The 19,286-nt window shown below is 42.3% G+C and overlaps 1 protein-coding gene across 1 annotated transcript; it reads left to right on the forward strand.

The window, feature by feature from the left end:
- The first annotated feature begins 7,553 nt into the window (after nt 1–7,553).
- On the forward strand, nt 7,554–11,856 carry emilin3a (elastin microfibril interfacer 3a). Its single transcript, XM_086212573.1, has 4 exons — nt 7,554–7,899; nt 8,410–8,529; nt 8,628–9,151; nt 9,320–11,856. Exons 1-4 carry the CDS (start codon nt 7,754–7,756, stop codon nt 11,263–11,265), a joined length of 2,736 nt encoding a protein of 911 aa, XP_086068699.1. The 5' UTR covers nt 7,554–7,753; the 3' UTR covers nt 11,266–11,856.
- The last annotated feature ends 7,430 nt before the right edge of the window (nt 11,857–19,286 follow it).

Here is a 19,286-nt window from a genome sequence, read left to right on the forward strand (position 1 = left end):
ACCAGAAGGAATTTCGCTTCGCCTTTTCTTTAAGAAAGGGAGCTCTGTGCGCGCCTGTGGGCAGCGGGCCCTCTCTGATGGACCCTCCCGTGTTGTTCGCCCAAAAGAGACGCAGGATACCAGAGCACTGATGTGCTCCTCTACCACAGAGTCACTGTCTTGATGACATAGCAGCAGTGAAACCACCAGCATAAACAACAACAGCCATCACCCAGACAAGAAAATAAACAGACCTTCTTCCTGTCACATTGAAGCTGCACATACACACACATGTACCAGGCGATACAGGAATCAAGGAAAAGGGGTCAAGGGAGTTTGATCTACTACTGCAACCCTTGGCGGTGCTTCGGGGCATTGCCAAGAGCCTGGCCTGAAAGCATCTGGACCCAAAATACATTTTCCTCATCGTTATATGAATTAATATTTCATGCTTTTATATCAGGCTGCTCTGGTTTTGACAGTTCGGTTGAAATCCAAGAAACTTTGTGAATGATTCGACAGTGCAGCTGTTGGGTTTGTTTCCTGCATGAGATAAAGCATGGACGTTGGTCAGAGGGCAACGGCGATAAAAGAATGATGATGAAAGGAGATGAGAGGGATGAAGGACTGGAGGCGCAGGGAAATCAAACGGGTTTGTATATTGATGAATGCGCAGGTGTTCTGTTGCGCAGTATTAAGATGCGTGCATGCAGGTTCAAAGGTCGGGGGGGGGGGTTATGACTAAAATAAACAGTATCATGGCTGAGACACCCATGAGACGTTTGCTTTGCTGCTCTCATGTCTAACAGCAGCGTGTTATCCTGATTCCCCGGGGTTAAAATCACAGTCATATGTGGTGTACTGCCACCTAGTGGTTTAAAATTCCATGCACATAAATGCAATGGTTGCTGATGGAAATGGGTGCAGATTTAAAACCTATTTTAAGACCACATAAGCAAGCATACGAGTCGGTTAGCAGCTAATGGGTCCGAGTAAATATACAATAAATACAAAATAAGAAATTGCAATAGGGGAGGGGAGTAATGTGTGGAAATGGAAGAATAACGTTAAAAAACATTAAAAAACTCAAATACCTCAAAATCGTACACAGATTGATATATTTATAAACAGCTTTTAATAAAAACATAAGCATTTAATTTCACTGATGAACATGCAATTCTGTTGCTCAGCTTTACATGTGCTATAGGTAGAACAGTCTCAAATTGACTCTATTTATCTACAGGATACAGTCGGGATGAACATCCATTCATTTTCAACTGCTTATCCTGTTAAGGGTTGTGTGTGGGTGTGTGTGTGTGTGGTGTTGGTGGTGGTAGTGGTGGTGGGGGAGGGGGGGGGGGGGCTGGAGCTTATCCCAGCAACTTTCTGGCAAGAGGTGGGGTTCACCCTGGACAGGTCACCAGTCCATCACAGGGCCAACACATACAGACAGACAACCATTCACACTCACAGCCACACCTACGGTCAATTTAGAGTATCAATCAGCCTCGTCCCCTCTTGATGTCTTTGGACTGTGGGAGGAAGCTGGAGTACCAGAGAGAACCCACACAGGAACAGGGAGAACATACAGACTCCACACAGAAAGACCCCGTGCTGGAGCCGGGACTCAAACCCGGAACCTTCTTGCTGTGAGGCGACAGCGCTGACCACTGCACCACCCTGCCGCCCCTAAGGATGAGCAATTATATCAAAATTGTATTGAACTCACAATGTGGCCTTTGCTAAAAGCAAAATTTGAGTTAAAATACAGTCAAAATAATAAAAATTACATGTTTTTCCAAGTGTTTCAGCCCTAAGTCAAGATTTTGATTTGATCAACAAAGGCTGGAAATTTAAGTGGAAATTCATCAAAATAATTCACGACCTGTAATACCTTTAAACTCTCTACTTAATAGTTCACCATATTTACAGTACAGATCTTGTCAGAAAATATCAGCACCGTATGAAAAAGTGTATAAAAGAAATCATTAATCGTAAAACACTGCTGAGAGGATCAGCAGGCTCTTAACTTGCTACACAAATGACTAGGAAAAATAAGATTATCAACATGAGGAAGTGACGACAAATATCTGAACCTGACTCACCCTCTTCGCCTGAAACATGCCAGAGAGCAAACAGCTGAATAAACCACACCCCCGAGACCAGTATCAGAAACAGTGTTGACTAAAATCATGTCAGCAGCCTCAGATAATGATGAGCACATTCTTCAAGAAAGCAATTATGCTTTTTTTTTTAAAACTTCATCATTCCTCTAAGACAATGTAGGATTTCAAACTAAGGAGCTGCATGAATGGGCCCCTCTGACACTCTGCACACAGGGCCCCTTATTCTTTAGTGACACCCCTGCTCACAGTAAGCAGTTTTGATTGGCTAGAATGACCTGGTTTCACACCATCCCCCCCCCCCCCAAAAAAAGGAGAAAAAAATCGAAAGAAGCCAAGAATAAATGTAAGATCATCATGTCATTGATGTCTATTTGAAATTATTTTAAACTTGATTCTCTACCAGATATTCTTCCGCATCCTCCCACAATCAAAACCAGAATAAGTCGCAGTTATGGTTCCCTTCACCGCTGCTGATCATGACATTATTGGCCCGAGCCTGTGGTCAAGGAAAAATACCATGGTTCATCCCGGATACACCACAATATGGCACATGGGATTATAAACCAAGCGGACCAGTTTAATTGCCAGTGTGTGTGTGTGTGGGTGTGTGGGTGTGTGGGTGGGTGAGTGTATTTCTGTGGCTCTTTCAAAGGAAAATGGAGCGAGAGACTGCAGCATCGGGGCTCCTCTTAAACTTTAAGCATGCACACATTTGGCCTGGTTTGAGTGCTAAGAGATGAAAGGATGGTAAGAATTAATAGTTTCCACCGGAGAAAACATCAAAGAGGCTTAAATATTAATAGTACACACTTGAAGTTCATATCTAGTAGCTGCATCTGCACCTTTTGTTTGAATGTTTGACATTAGAATTCAGTCATCAATTGTTTTTTTATGGTCATTCTAGTCCTGCTCAGTTCATCATTTTCAATCCAAACAAACATGCTGCGTTCTAAAGTGGCATCTAAGAGACATAATTATTATTAAGACAAGAGCTTTACCCATAATTGCTAGCTGCTAATAACAGAAACATCAGAGCGAGTGGCAGAGAAAGAAACTCTGAAAGTTTAAACCTGCAATTACCACTAGAGAGCAGTAAGACTCACAGTTTACATGATAGCTTTGAAAGATACGTGACATTATGTTTTATTTATGCCAAATTTATTTTAACAGTTATGACTATGAAGATTGGAGCCACATAATAAAAATAGAATTCAAACATCCATCCATCATCTTCCACTTACCCTGTCAGGAGACATGGGGGGTGGAGCCTATCTAGCAGCTTTCAGGTCGCCAGTCCATCACAGGGCCAACACATAGAGACAGACAACCATTCACACTCACATTCACACCTGCAGTCAATTTAGAGTATCAATCAGCCTCGTCCCCTCTTGATGTCTTTGGACTGTGGGAGGAAGCTGGAGTACCAGAGAGAACCCACACAGGAACAGGGAGAACATGGAGACTCCACACAGAAAGATCCCGTGCTCGAGTTGGGACTGGAACCCGGAACCTTCATGTTGTGAGGCGACAGTGCTGACCACTGCACCACCGTGCCGCCAGAATTCAAACATATAATATAAAAACATATCAACTCTGACATTCGAAAACCTACCGGCGGAAATATTTTGTATTTCAAGTATTATGTCTTTTGGAGTTTTTGACATTAGCTTTTATGTAGTAACAAAAAGTAACAATAAAATATTCATTCTTACTTTACAGCATGAACTGCAATTCTTATTTCAGAAAGCTACTGCAATTTTACTTTATTTTTAAGGCTGTACAATAATAGGGACAAAGCTAGTTTCCTACCATCACCTCCATGCTCCTGGCACTATTTCAGTCAACATGAGGCAGTGCCTCCAGCTTTGAAAGCTGAGGAGTTCAGTAAAACAAGTGCGCTGTATTAATTATTAGACTACTATGGTGGAACAAAGGAAGGTGTATTTTCAGAATTATGTAGAGTATTGCAATATGTATCAATTTATTGAAAAATACAGTGATCAAATCGTATTGTGCAACTAAAAACCCATTTAAATGTATTTGTATAAGTCATATGTGTATATTTCTACCAGTGCATTTCTATTTATATGTTCAAATGATTTTAAGCGCTGACCGTTTAAGTAAACTCTAAAAGACTGTGCACAAACAAGAGATAGTCAGGCAGGAGCCTGGAACAAAAAACAGAATGCATGCAGGAAGGATTACAGTAGAAAAATGAAAAGCTTTGAAAGCCAATTTGAGCAATAGGATTTCTAAAGAGCCAGCAGTCATTATGGGGATGTGTGTGCATATGTGTGTGTGTGTGTGTGTGTGTGTGTGTGTGTGTGTGTGTGTGTGTGTGTGTGTGTGTGTGTGTACACATATGGGGCAGTCCAGATGTGTACACACTGCCATGAGCCTGGTAACAGCAAACACACTGATCCTCTTGGCTAACGTGTGAAGTGTGCTGTGACCTCTGGCTCCCCATGTGGCTGCCAAATTAGGTTTGTTCAGGACAACATTTGTTTTACCAAATGGCTAAATTCTTACAATATGATACCTCAGAATGAGCTGGGTTTTATAAACATGAAGTTAAAAAAAAATCCTTAACTAGTTTAAATTGAACAATCTCACGTAATTAGTTTTGAAATCTGTGGGTGCACTCGCACAGGAAACATGGTTCAGGTTTGTGAAGTGTTGTGACCAATTAATCTTGTTTGTTCTTTTGCTAGCTGTGAACCAGTAAGAGCGGATATGAGTCGCTTCAAAATAAACAAACAGGGCAGACTGAATGTAGTTTCAACCCAGACTGCAATATTTTCCTCTAAAGGTCTCCCACAGGAACTATGATTAATTAAACCAACACACCACGCGATACAAACAGTCGTACTATAAACTGAATTTATTGTCATCACCTTATCAAATTCAAGAGATTCACACACACTTTGAACATTAGTTACCTTTGTAGGCGCAAAACCATACATCAAACAGTTCATGGCAAATATGCTCTGGATTCATATCCATCATCCGAACACATTTAACAGCAGGATAGATTGCAGTTTAAAAGAATTCTTCAGCCTGCTGATGACTCCCAATTGCCTGTTAGACAGCAGACATTTGTATTCTCTGTTAAGCGTTTTTGAATGTTCCAAAATCAAGCAAACGAATGGGGGTAATACAAAAATTAGAAACACAACTACTTTAGCTTTATGAGACTTCTTTGGATTGTGCTCCATGGCAAACCCCGCACCACGTGCGTTAAAACTAACTAAAGCAAATACAAACTGGCATGCAGGTCTTATATACAACAATTCTGATGGGGAAGCTGTCAAAGCAACACAGTCCAGCAACGCAGTAGCTGTTCAAAACACAAGACTCACATAAAGGGATTTACAGGCTGGCTCAGAATGTGGACAGCTGGTGTTAAAACTAAACAGACACAGCGAAAAAGGGAAGAGATGAATCAAAATGTAACTCCCTGCAGTCAAAACACTTTCAGTCACTCATACATGATGTTCCCAAGTGTGTGTCTTTTAATCACTGTGGATTCTACTACAGACAGATGCCTGTGTAAAAAAAAAATAAATTTCTAAATCTCTGGAGTCTTGCAAGCAAACTTGGCTTCACTCTGCTCGTAATGTGGCAATGTCAAGAATAGCTCTGACCTGACGTAAGCGTTATGACGGGCAGGTGAGTGGAAGCCAAAACAGCTGTAAGTGTGTGATGCTATTCAAGGAAAACTCTGGGTGGAGCCGCTCCCTTACTGCAGAATAAAGCTGCACTTGTTTCACAGGGGCAGAGAGTCCGAGCGTGGATGGTGAGAACTCTGCAACATGCTTCATACGATACAATAAGGGCTTGTTTACAAATTGAGGGGTAAAAGCATTGGGGAAAATGTAATGCACACACAAAAACACACTCTGTTGTGTGTCTGCATAGAACAGGGTGTTTTCAGGTAAAAGAGGTGGGTCCCGGTACAAACAGGATACAGGAAATGGGCTTGCTTTAAAAAAAAAGAGGTCAGTCAAAAGATATACCTGCAAAATAGTAGACACACTTGTTTAGAATGAGGTCACATTATAATGGCTACAGCAAAAACAGCTCTGCCCTTCTGATACACACAAAAAACCAGCAACAGCGAGTTTTAAACCGTCATTTAAGTGATAAATAACTATGCTATTCTGTTTACTTCTCAAACATTTACAAAAACACACACACAGCTTTAATAACTGTGCATAATAATAAGGTGCAGTTTTACCTTGTAAAATAATTATACATACGCACACACTTGATCATATCCTGTATTCTAGGGAATGCAGGAACATGGGGAGGGGGGATGATATGTAATCAGCAGTTTTAAAGAGAAACCTAAAAATGCAAGCTGTTAAAAATGAGACCCTCAGCACTAGTTTCATTTACATGCTTTCATTTTATTCATGAGAACATTAAGCTTGCCAGAATTCCTCGGGTATACTCCATATTCAACTGGGCTTGAGGATTAACACAAGCAGTTAAAAAGTCACGTATTAAATTCCACTTCACTTGCTGAGGTACAGAGCAGCTGCTGAGCTATTTTCTACATTCAGGGTTTCTTATTCACTTATTCCGCAGTACAAAGACTTGTGTTGTGAATGAATGTGCTGGTTTGTGGCGCTCAGAGGCATGGGTGTGTACTTCAGTCTTCTAACACAGAGTGTTTGCTTTTATTTGTTCCAGTTCCTGGAGGTTTGCTGTTAGGTCAGGGTGTAGACTTTGTCAGTGTGCATGTGTGAGGTGAAAAGACCCCAAGATGTTTGACAGATTTTGCCCGACAGAATGCCAAACCAGTTCAAAGTATTTGTCATGTATGATGACCCGCCGTGACCTGTCACAGAAGAAAAAGTTGCTAATAACACGGATGATGATTGAAGCATTTATTGCTTCAATCCAAGGCAGCAACGCCACGAGAAACCAAACGAGCGAAACAAAAGCGAGTCATCATTCATGTAATTTTCACACGTGTGGTTCTTTATCTGCTTTTTCACATAAGGGCCTTTCTTGCGATGATGGTTTAACATTTAAGATCAGTAGAAGTATGGCATTCTTCAAATAAATAACAGTCAACTATAACCGCTCTCATCTTGGATTATAATTCATTTCTATTTCAATAAGATGACAAAGACAAGGCTCAGAGTTAAACACTCTGGACAAGATGCACTTTTTCCTCTTTCGCCTGCCATGATGTCACCATGGGAAAATAACTACATGGCTCCCAGAAACTGGAATTATTAATATATAAATACTAAAGTGTACTAGTGTAAGAGTAAATGTGAAGGTGAAGGCTCTCCTCTCTCCTCCAATGTCACTCTGGTGTGATTTTTTAGGAGGTTGAGTGGGAGGAGATATGCAGATGGGGGACCTTGGGGTCCTATTAGTGGCGTCTGTAGTCCCCCAAACTCACAGTGGACTGTTGTCACTCCGAGAGAGTCCACCACACCCTTCGCCATCATCAGCATCCACAGTCACAAGGTGGCATCCTGCTTTTTAGCAAAGCTAGAAGGTTGTTCGACAGAGACAGAGTTCTTTTTACTTGTCCGGAATATTTAGGACAAATTGGAATACTATTTTCTTCCCTGAGATTTTTTTTTCTTTTAAAACTTCAAACACGTGGATATTCCAAGACCCTTTTTATGATGGCAGTAAATCTTTATCTATTAATAACATTGTGTTTGTCGCTGGGAGATGCCAAGTATTACATGCCTTTCCACTTAAACCAGTACAACAAAGCTGGGATGATTCAACACCATGACCAGGGGAAAGCCACCAGCAGACACAAGTAAGTGCTCAGGCTGATAACGATATTGCATCAACAAACAGGAACCAATTATAGGTATTATAGAATTAAAGTTTTTTTTTTAATACGAGATCAATAAGATAATCTATCATCTCTCAGTCCACTGTCTAATAAGCAGTTTGCTCCAATGCAATAAAAAAAATAACTGAACAGACTGTTATTGATATTTTAATTTAAGAAAACAGATGTTTTATTTCGTTTGATGGAAAAATGTAATAAATAAATAAATGAAATCACAGAATATTTCGATCAATACTATAGCAATATTCAATATGAATATGCTTGTATATGTAATGTAGACGTGATATTGTGTTGCGGGACCTCTGATGATTTCCAACCCCCATTAAGTGCTGTCTCTAACTGTCAAGCCTCCATTACATCAGATCATAATGCGTTAAAAAATGACATGAACGTCTTCTCTCTCTCTCTCTCTCTCTCTCTCTCTCTCTCTCTCTCTCTCTCTCTGGTTCTATTTTCTCTCCTCTATGAAAGGAACCACTGTGCCTATGTGGTTGAAAAGACAGTGTCCTTCACCATGCAGGATGGGGCGGCTCCGTATGTCAAAGCGGAGTACAACAAGTGTTCCTGGGGTCAAAAATGTCCAACGCTCCAGTGAGTAAAATATCACTTCACTATTCAGCTGCAAGTAAAATGTGTTATTTTATTACAAAACAGCCCATTTATGTTCTTGTGTTTGCGCTTCTTCATAGATATCGCCTAATGTACAAGCCCATGTATAAGGTGGCACATAAAACTGTCACAGAGCTGGAGTGGCGTTGTTGTCCAGGGTTCTCAGGTTACGGCTGTATGGAGGGACCTCCTGCTTTCCAGCATCCAATGAAGATGATGCCTCCATTTAAAGGACCACCAATGAAAGGCCCGCAGTTCAAGGGGCCACAATTCAAAGGTCCCATGTTTAAGGGACCAATGCTCAAGGGTCCACCCTTTAACCCTGGTATGAAAGCCAACCCATGGAGTCAACCCCAAGGACCACCCACCAGCGATTTTAACCCATACCCAATGCATCACTTTGGACCTCCAAGGTCCTCCTACCCTGATACCTCCTTTGAGCCTTACCCTTCTGAACCAGAGCCAGAATCAGACCACAATGAAGCACATCACCCCGAGCATGGACAAGAACTTGAGCATGAACTTAGCCAGGGACCTGAGGAGCATATTCCAGAGGAAAGTGTCCCTCCTGCTGATGTCAAACAGATTGAGGGAGAGACCCAAGGTGTGCTCTGATGCCATACTGTTTATTCATTCTATTGATTTGACTTATTTACCGTACATAACTTGCAAAACTAAATATACTCTCTGTTACTCAGCTAGCTATAATTTTTTTCCTGAAAAGTTGCATTCTTTTTGTTGCAATGTTAACAGTTTTTCCTTTGCTTATTAGTTCAGGTTCTAGACACTGAGACAGAGGAGCGTATATATCGAATGGAGGAGGATGTGCGGCGCCTGAACCAGGGTTTGGAGACTCTGCGGGGGACCGTGAATGGACTGGAGGACAGCCTACGAGCCTCACTGAGAGAGGATGCCAACAGAATGCTGTCAGCACTGCTCTCGGCTGCTCCTGGCTCTGTCCCTGCTCCAGCTGTAGCCTCCAGCTCAACAACAGTAGGATTTGGAGAGATTCCTGGGGGAGATCCTGAGGTAGATGGTCTAGATGGCAGAGATGTGTTTCCGGGCCTTACAGATCTGAATAGAAGGGTAGAAGAACTCAGGACAGAGCTGCAAGCCAAAACAGTAGAGTTTCAGGAACTCAAAACAACAGTAATGACACATGATGGCGCGCTGAAGAAGATATCAGATAGAGAGGGAGTGGTGTCAGACTCCACAGGCAATCTTGAAGGGCACACCCAGAGAGCTATGGAGAAGTTAGTAGATACCAAACTGAGTGGAGCTCGGTCAGACATTTTGGGTGGGTTTGAGAAGCGTGTAGAGAGTGCAGAAGGCAGATGTGAGGAGAAAGCTGAGGATGTGCGTCGTCAGTGCCAGAGGGAGCAAGGTGAAGGGCAGGAACAGTTGGAGGATACGCTGGAAGAAAGTACCATAGACTTGAGGACAGAGCTGAGAAACCTCCAGGCGCAGGTTCATCGCCTAAATGCTGTCGACAGCTGCTGTGGCGGAGTGAGTGGACTGGGTGAAAGGGTTCAGCTACTGGAAACATCGGTGGTGGGTCTCAATCAGTCCCAGAGGCACCTAAGAGTAGAGCTTGGTGGGCATAAGGACCACATTGAGGGGATGCTGGAGGGGCGTCTAGCATATGTAGAGGCTAAACTCAATCTGACTTGGTCCCTTAAGAATCCTGAGGCTGGATGGAGGAGGAGGGTACAGGAAAAAGCTGAGAAAGGACAGAGCCTGGAGACCAGAATGGAGGGTAAGTTGATGGCTTTAGAGGGCCGTTTACTGGCGGCTTTGGAAGAGCTGGGTAATGCCACTGTCCCTGCACTGCTGGAGGGTCATGCTGTTCCCACCCTAGAGACAGAGCTAGAGTCCCTGCGAGGCAGACTGGAGATGGATATTGACAGAGTACAAAAGCATCTGAGTAGCCTTGAGACTCTCTGCACCTCCTCTTGTTTCTCACCTCAAAACCCCGCAGCCATTCAGGGAGACTCTGCTGCTGTAAGTGCAAACCTGGCAGAGGAACAGAATGTGAAGGGAGCACTGGAAATGCAAGGTGATCGCTTGAATAGCCTCAACATCACACTGCAAAACATCATGAGGCGTCTGACCCCCAAGGAGCAAGCAGAGGGAGATTCTCCCATCCAAGGACAGCTCACAATTCTAAAGTTCAACATCCACTCAGTCAACCACACCCTGAAAGGCCTTCAGGATTCCCTGGGGACAGTGATCCACCAGGTGGGTCAAACAAACAGCTCGTGGCATGAGAGAGAGGCACGTCTAGCCCAGCAGATGAAGGGTGTGGTCCAGCTGGTTGGACATCAGGCTTCCATGCTTGGAGCAGGGGAGCGTAGACTCACCCGCCTTAAGAGTGACCTACAGGAGATGAGGAGGCGGCTAGCTGAGGAGGTCCGCGGCTGCAGGAGCACAGCTATAGGGGTGCAGAAAGAGGTAACAGAGGTAGGAGGACGTATTGCTACTATGGAGGACCAGTGTAAGGGCCTCAGTTACTTGGCAGAAGACCTTGAGGGAATCAGAGAGGAGCTGGAGAGGCAATCGAATGGGCTTCTACTGCAATTCAATGGAACAATTTCCAGCCACTCTCAGCAACTGTCTGAGCTGAGAGACGAAATCAGAAACTGCACCTCCAAGTTGGAGCCGACACAACAGAGTTGGGAGAACAAGCAAAGACGAGGGGACACCTTCACATTAAATTAGCTCAGTTTATATTGGCTCTAGATATTAAAATAAAAAGTGCATATTCTGCAGGTGTAATGTAAGTCGACTAAAACCCCATCTTATTATTTGTGTTGAAAAACACAAAGGTTTAAAACCTGCACTGAAATAAGGATGGTTTTAGTTTGCTCACAGATCCTAAAATTAAAACAAAATGGCAGCTAACAATATAAGTGGAGGCAGAATCTTTAAACTGACTAATAAAGGTGCTAAAACTGTATTTAGAGTGACTGAGGAAGTATAAACATCAAACTGCATCTCTTTTGTTGTACTGTCTAAAAGGAAATCCTCATATGAACTGTTGACAATGTTTACATGTTGAATTTACTTTTTGTATTTTCTTATGTCTAAATTAGAAGTATCCGGGATATTGTGTTGTTGTTTTTTTTACAGTATTTAATTTTTTTTAGCATTAGCATTCTTATTGTAAGTGTGACTTGCCTTGGTTGGTCAATATTGAAATAAACACATTTCAAAAACAAGTTTATGGTTTTATGGTTGAAAAATCTTTCACAAATAATGTTTTAGGCATCTACAAAAAAATATATTAGGCACTGCGCTGAGTCCTGCATTGAATTGTGAAATTCTGTCAATCATTTATTCTGAGAGAGGTCACGTCAGAGGAGAGAAATCTGCTGATGCACAGATTTTAGGAAACCACAAGAGGGCAACAGAGAAGAATAAATACTGTTGCCCGACCTGGACAAGGGAAGCTGTTCTCACAGAGTACAAATTCAAGTCTTTCTTCCAAAATGGAATTTATGGGGGCAGCCCTTGCTTGCCAGATGAAAATTAAAATTAAAATGTTCCGTTGTTACCAAGGTTATATAAAGACATGGAGTGCTTTGTTACAGTGACATGTCTCATTTTTAAGCTATATATCTACCAGCCCTGCTTTCTGCACACAGTTGTCAATGGACGTTACAATGGTGCTATAGGTGACCTTGCTCGTAATACCCCCCCGTTCCCCTTCCCCTGTCGGACAAACAACCATTAAAATGACAGCTATGTGGGTGGGAGATGAGCTCATTGTGAAAACATTTCAGCCTGGGACATCTGGAGAATAATAACTAAGGTAATGCCACGGAGGAAAGGCAGCCAGAAAAGGTCGGCACCAAATTTGTGTGGGAGTGACAAAGTGATCGAGAGGCAACAAAAACAAACCACGATGATGCAAAACTTTCACAAGCTTACCTTTCCCCCTCTCATTACTTTAAATGAGAGTAAAACATAAATGTCATGCAAGATTAAGCATGAAAACCGATAAAAGCGTCTATGTGGACATAATACACATAAAAAGTTTCTTTGCTATGCTACAAGAATCTGACATTACTTTTGACCTCCATGAGATTCCTGTCATTATTTGTTTGTTGTTGAGTTTTTTTTAAGTATTTTTGGTATTCCTCCCCTGCCTCCTTCAAGTTCACACCTCAAACAAGCTCAGAGAACAACACATTAATCTTGTTTGTTGCCAACTAGACACTTGGACAGAGAGAGCTTTCCAGGGCTCTGGCGAATTTGTCTCATCTGACTCTTCGCTGCTCATTCATGGATCCAATTTTTTTGAGTTATGCTCCCCACACAACTCGCAGACTATTACTGACGAGGACATGTGCTCGAATCACAAAAGGCAAAGCTGGCACTAACACAGAAAGCAAAGGATATTTGAGTAAACAGAGCTCTGCGCTGGTGTCACATTTGATTCACTCTATCTTATGTCCTCTACACAAGCCTAAAGGTGAAAGGATTGTTTGCGTCCTCCTCATCATTGATGGCCAAAGAATGGAGAGTGATAATGAGTAGTTCCTTTACTCTTACTTAGGGTAAATCAAGGACTCGCAGATTCATGGTAATAAGCTCCAGGATTTGACATTTTTCAAGGTGTGGCTTTATATAGTATGGCTGCGTTCTGGCTGTTGTCCTCTACTGAGCAATTTATCATGAAAGCTGCGCACATAAAAAGCTCCTACAAAGTCACGTAAAATGTAGCATTAGATAGGTTTTTCAATTCTATGAGGATGGCATTCTGCATTAAAAAGTAAATATTTCTGAAACTAACTGTCTTCATCCAAACCCATCCTTTCTCCTTGGCTTTGACAAAAGGTGAATTCCCCCAGAGCAAAATGCCTGAACTATCTGACTCAGTCGTCAAAGGGGAAGATAGATTATTGAGATACTCAAGACAAGCAGAGGGGAAATTAATTTGGGAGGAAGATCTTTCATAAGCATAAACATTTTATGAGTAGGAAGTGCATAAATGTCCTCTGCATGAGTACAGTACATCTCTCATGGCTTAATAATTTATCTGGGATTGACATTAGGCACATGACGTGCGCAAGGGCCTGATGCACACCAATAAACCTAAATTTTGTTGTCACATTGGCGTGTCCCATCTACGCCATTTCATTTACTCCCCTCATCTGTGTGTCTTTCTGTATACGTGTTGTGTGCGTGACTCCCCACGATCTCAAATCTGCGCATGTGTTTCCAACAACTCCAGTGGATGTTGCAGTCAGCCATGACTCCTAACAAAGTTATTTCTTATTTTGTCTTGTCTGCAGTTGCTCACCTGTTTCTGTTTCCAGGGTGCCCAGCCAAATATAATTTTTTCGCATTTCTTTGACCTCCCCATGCCACAGACCTCCCTCTGCTGCTCACTATGTTTACTTTCCACTTCCAAGCCAGGATTCATCCTCCACCTGCCAGGCTACAGCTGAACAGCGCAGCATCTGCAATTGGGTTCACAAAAGAGAAATCCAAACCACTGACTGCAAACATTCCCCTGCTTGCCAGTAGCCATTCAAAAGCCGCTTCAGTTTCAGCCGTAATAATTACAATGCCTGTCAGCTATTATATTCAAATGAGGTGTAAAATGACAAGACAGAAAACAGAAGTCATTAGCTAAATGAATGATTAACATTTTTGGGGGGAAAATATTTAGCAGCTCATTTAGGTCTCCGGCTGTACTGGAGCCTGAGCATTATTCCTCTCTTGTTAGTAACTTAGCATTAAAGTGTCGGCCGGATCAGTTCATGTCCTTCTTACTGAGAGTAGATGAGATCGATGCCACTGTTAATTGACTGCCATACGATAATGAAGACTGTCAAGAGTTGATCAAGTGATTAGCATAAAGTCTTGGAGCAAGCGGAGCTGCTCGCAACTCTCCACTGAACTTGTGGTTCTCACATTTTAGTTTTTGGACCCATTGGAGAATCCGATGTTCATTATCGAAATATAGAGCTGTATTTTGACACTTTGGACAATGTTCAGAGAAGCTGCTGGAAGAGTGGTATCTTCTTATCTAAATCCAAGCAAGAAATCCAGTGAGTTCATTTCCGAGCACGTCAAACTATTCATTTAATGCCAATATTGACTCACTTTGCCACTTTAATAACTCTGAGACAGCAATTTGTAGCTGATAACAGAGCAACTTAAGGTTCGGTAACTTATGATCGAGAATTTTCTGCCCTTCGTTCTCTTAACAGTGGATCAAAAATAACTTCAGTAACTTTGATTACATGTATAATAAAGTTAAAATGACATTTTTAATAACTGGACCTATCACCTATGTTTTGTTCTCAAATCCATCCATCCATTGTCTTCCACTTATCCTATTAAGGGTCGCGGGGGGGCTGGAGCCTATCCCAGCTGCCCTCAGGCAAGAGGCGGGGTTCACCCTGGACAGGTCACCAGTCCATCACAGGGCCAACTCATACAGACAGACAACCATTCACTCTCACAGTCACACCTACGGTCAATTTAGAGTATCAATCAGCCTCGTCCCCTCTTGATGTCTTTGGACTGTGGGAGGAAGCTGGAGTACCAGAGAGAACCCACACAGGCACAGGGAGAACATGCAGACTCCACACAGAAAGATCCTGTGCCCGAGTAGGGACTCGAACCCAGAACCTTCTTGCTGTGTCAGTTCAGTTAAATAGAATTTTTTTGTTGTTTGCATCATAATCGTGTTCCCTCTCTGTCCTTGTCCTTGTGAAATGGCAGCAAAGAATATTGATGTGCTGACGATGTCGATTTTCTGACATTTTGCTCTGAGACCAGTAATGATGCCAGCTGAAAACACAGCATACCTTGAATTAGCTTAATTACTTCTACTTCTTCCTGAGTGACTGAAAAACTCAATTAGCAGACCTAAATATGTGTGAGTAATATTTTGCTGTTGTTCCAGTTAAATTCAATGTTCTGTTCTTCTCTGAGATTCATGAAAGTCGATATCTGTATTACAAAAAAACAGCTATGACGATGACTGATGAGAAGTATTTTCAAAGCTGAAGAATTGTGGCGCTGGTTAACTGGATAGATGCACAGAACTGAAGCATAAGGAGGGCTATCAATCCAGGAATTTATTGCACTTCTCTGTTTGAGCATTTATCTTTAATATATTGTGTCAGAGATATTCTTAATTTAGACAAATGTTTGATCCACCGAGCCTCAAGAAACTACACAAGCAACAAGAAAAGAGTTTGAAAAGTCCACAAGTATGAATCTGCCTCATCAAAATAATATCTCCGAGTCAAAACTTACAAAACTGGTACAAGTCACTGATAATTTAGATTATGACTTGGTCCCAAGATCAAAGCTTCACTTTTTTCCAGCCAGACATATTGGTAGGTTGTCCAAAGTTCACAAGAGGCATTTTATTCTGGTCTTTGTCCAAGAAGACCGTATATATGTTTTACTTCCTTTTGCACCACTGCCTTTGGTACTTGGATTAAAGGATGCCTCAGTTTCTGTACGGTCCCTCTGGGGATCTCTTAAGGTTTGTAGTTTCCTTCAATGCTACTTTGCAGCTACAGGGGTTCTAGCCCGTTCATGCTGCAAACACACCGTTTCTTTTTGCCGCATTGTAGTTGATGTTTGTCCAAACTCCAAAGGAAACCTCCACGGGTTCCTTGTATTTGTTGCATCAAGGCATCCATCTCCCGCATGTCTGCAGGTCAAAGTATCTGAGAGGATGTGAGGATGAGGCATGAAGCACAGCCACTGGATGAGAGGAGGTTGCATATACATGAATGTGTGATTAATTCATCAACAAATATTTTGGTTTTATACTGTATAAGTCAACCCAGGCATCCCACAAATTATTTCACACCATTTTTCTGTGGTTAAGATCTGGTTAAGTTATAGGAACACTTGGTTAGGTTTAGAGAAACCTGGAAGACAGGCACTTTGCAAAGATTATGAAAACGCAGTGGGTCAACACTACTTAGGTGGCATACATTGTCATGGTTACAGTAGTAATTACCTGGTCCAAGTGAGAAACCCCCCCCCCTCCCCCCATGGTGACAATAAACAAACACAATGGTTGGACATGGGAAGGGACAGGGGGGAAAAAAGCACTGTTTCAGCCAGTTAGTGATCCCAGAAGTTAGCATCCTGACATTAAAACCAAAGAGCCCCGTTCCCACGGCAACAATCAGGACAGCTCTTGATTCTGTCACTTGAGCATAAGTCCTTTTAACGACTGAGCCTGTCGATCTTCCTTGGGAGGACAACCTCTTAATCAATCCTGGGAGAGGACCACTGCCCAAAATTTTTATCTCTGAGTCAAAGTGCCGTGACACTAACATCTCTCTCTCTCTCGCTCTCTCTCTTTCTCAGAAAGTCTCAAATAATATAATTCAGACCTCTGATGTACCAATTATTGTGACAGCTGCAACACAAAAACAACACAAATTTGCTCATCTGTAAAAGGCATTAATTATTCTACATTCACTGGCAAACAGCAAACCAAAATTTCCAGCAGCGCCAATTAGTCATATTGCAGTGGCTCAGCAGATTAATTCTGTTGCCTGAGGCTTTGTAATCCAAACTCTCTAAAAGGTTGTGAGGGGTGGTCTCAGTCCACTGCTGCTGCTAAGAGTCCACAAGGCTTGATGACAGGTTTTGGGGTTTTTTAAATAAAATTTGGTGACACAAAAAAACAAACAAAATGGAGTCACTTCATACATATAGTGTACCTGTTCAGATTGTGACCTGCTATTTCTTTGTTGACCTGCTTGAGCTTGGACAGAAACAGAAAAGCAAAATAGGAATAAACAGGACTAATGTCAGTCTTGCAAGTCCTTGAATGACCTGCAGGCATAATGCTGCTAAACAGCAACATTAGCATGCTAACACACTGCTGTTAACTAAGCAGGATGTTTAAGCTCATCATCTTAGTTTAGCATGTTAACGTACGTCCATTTTGATTCGTTACAAAGAGAATCTCCATGGTTACTACACTCAGTCATAAATGAGACTTGTCTGTACTGAATGCTTGGCTTCACACGGTCAACTCTGACACCGTCATTCTAAAGTCACGCAGCTAGCGTTGCAAAACAAAACAAAAAAACAAAAAAAGAAAGAAATCTGCTGATGTCTCCACATCCTACGTCTCTGTGTTGTGATGAAAACTGACGGTGCACATTTTTTAAGATGAGCTTTCATAATTTTCACTTCTTCCGATCCTTTTCTGCCTACTGTCATCCCTAATTCATCACTGAATGGACTTCATTCTACAGCGGACTGGACTTGCTGTGGCATTAAGTTCATCTAAATGTGTCAGAACAAGCTGCCCGAGAAGGGCCAGGACCCCATGTCGGGTATTAATGTGACAGCACTGCCCTTTATGGCTCCCTGACAGGCCTGCAGCCTCGGCCCAGCTCAGCAAGTGAGCTCACACTCCCTTAAGCAGCTTTCCATGACTGTCAGACTGGGAGCAGGAATGCTCCGAGCAAACTGCATGGGTGGCTATGATAAAGAGAGATGACACAGCGCTTCAGGTGCAGGGCAAATGCCTTCTACCGGGACCAGATTTCCTGTGTGTCCACAGAGGAATCTTAATATACTTCAGTGGACGCTACATTCATTTTATAGTATAATTACATAACAAATCTCATTCCATGTACAATAAGATAACTATGCATTCATATTCAAAGCACACCAACATCATTTTCAGTTTCATTGTAGCAGCAGGAATTCACTGTGCACTATCATAAACTGCTGAAAGCTGAGTCAAAATTCTTTTCTTCCATAATGAAAGACGGTCATAAACTTGGTCACACACATTACCTGGCAGTTACGCTTCTCATTGAGTTTAGCTTCCCTGGCAGATCCAGCAACATTCATATGCCATCAGTGTTACAAATTCTGTATTCAGGGAAAAATTGGCAAATACTACAGCAAAATACAGAATGACCTTGGTGGTTGTGCACTGAAATAACTTTTATAGATTTATGCAAAAAGCAAACTTACTGAAACAAGAAATGCTGGACCACTTTTAATTTTGGTGGTGGCGGGGGGGGGGGGGGGGGGGGGGGGCTGACGGTGTGGGAGACTTCCAAGACTCTTTAGTTGTACCACGTCAAAAAGGTTTTGTCAAACAATCATTATTCAATATCTATAACTGCTTGTCCAACACAGGGTCGCAGGGAGCTGGAGGCAGTCCCAGGTGACACCGGGCAGGAGGCGGCGCACACCCTCGAGGGCCGTTAATAAGTCACAGGGCTGACACATAGAAACAGACTCGTTCAGAACCCCATTCACATCTGTTAGAGCCAGTTAAGAGGAAGCTGGAGCACCTTGAGAGAAACCACCAACTCCACAAAGAAAAGGCCGGAGCTGGCAAACAGTTCTGAATGCAGGGTTGTTGAGTCTCCCATTGGCTGCGCCACGTTCAAAATAAATCATGAATCATTCTGTATTCTGTCATCAGGGGGCATGCAGCAACCTCTGTTCATTACATCATCAAAAGCAGTGTGCAAATTTGTTTCGCTTGAAGGGGAGCCATCATTTTCTCTTTCAGCTGTCAAATCTCCCATCCGGAGACCAGTAAAACATTTCCGGAGATTTTCTGCGTCGATTGAAATGTCAATTTAAAAACAGGAAAAAACATGACCCATCTGTCGCCCATTAGCTCAGTGCTCTTGCTTACTTTTTGTGCTGGCTTTGAACAATTTTTTTTTTCTTTACAAAATCAGTGTTTCTGCAGTGTCCAGCAGGCT

Source organism: Aulostomus chinensis, chromosome 9, assembly GCF_037954235.1.
Source record: "Aulostomus chinensis isolate RoL2024-O1b breed Wild chromosome 9, RoL_Achi_v1.0, whole genome shotgun sequence".
Taxonomy (NCBI): Eukaryota; Metazoa; Chordata; class Actinopteri; order Syngnathiformes; family Aulostomidae; genus Aulostomus; species Aulostomus chinensis.

Coding starts and splice junctions, on each gene's coding strand:
- emilin3a (XM_086212573.1), top strand. CDS start 7,754: ATGATGGCAGTAAATCTTTATCTATTAATAACATTGTGTTTGTCGCTG. Junction 8,530..8,627: donor CAAAAATGTCCAACGCTCCA/GTGAGTAAAATA, acceptor GCTTCTTCATAG/ATATCGCCTAATGTACAAGC. Junction 9,152..9,319: donor GATTGAGGGAGAGACCCAAG/GTGTGCTCTGAT, acceptor TTTGCTTATTAG/TTCAGGTTCTAGACACTGAG.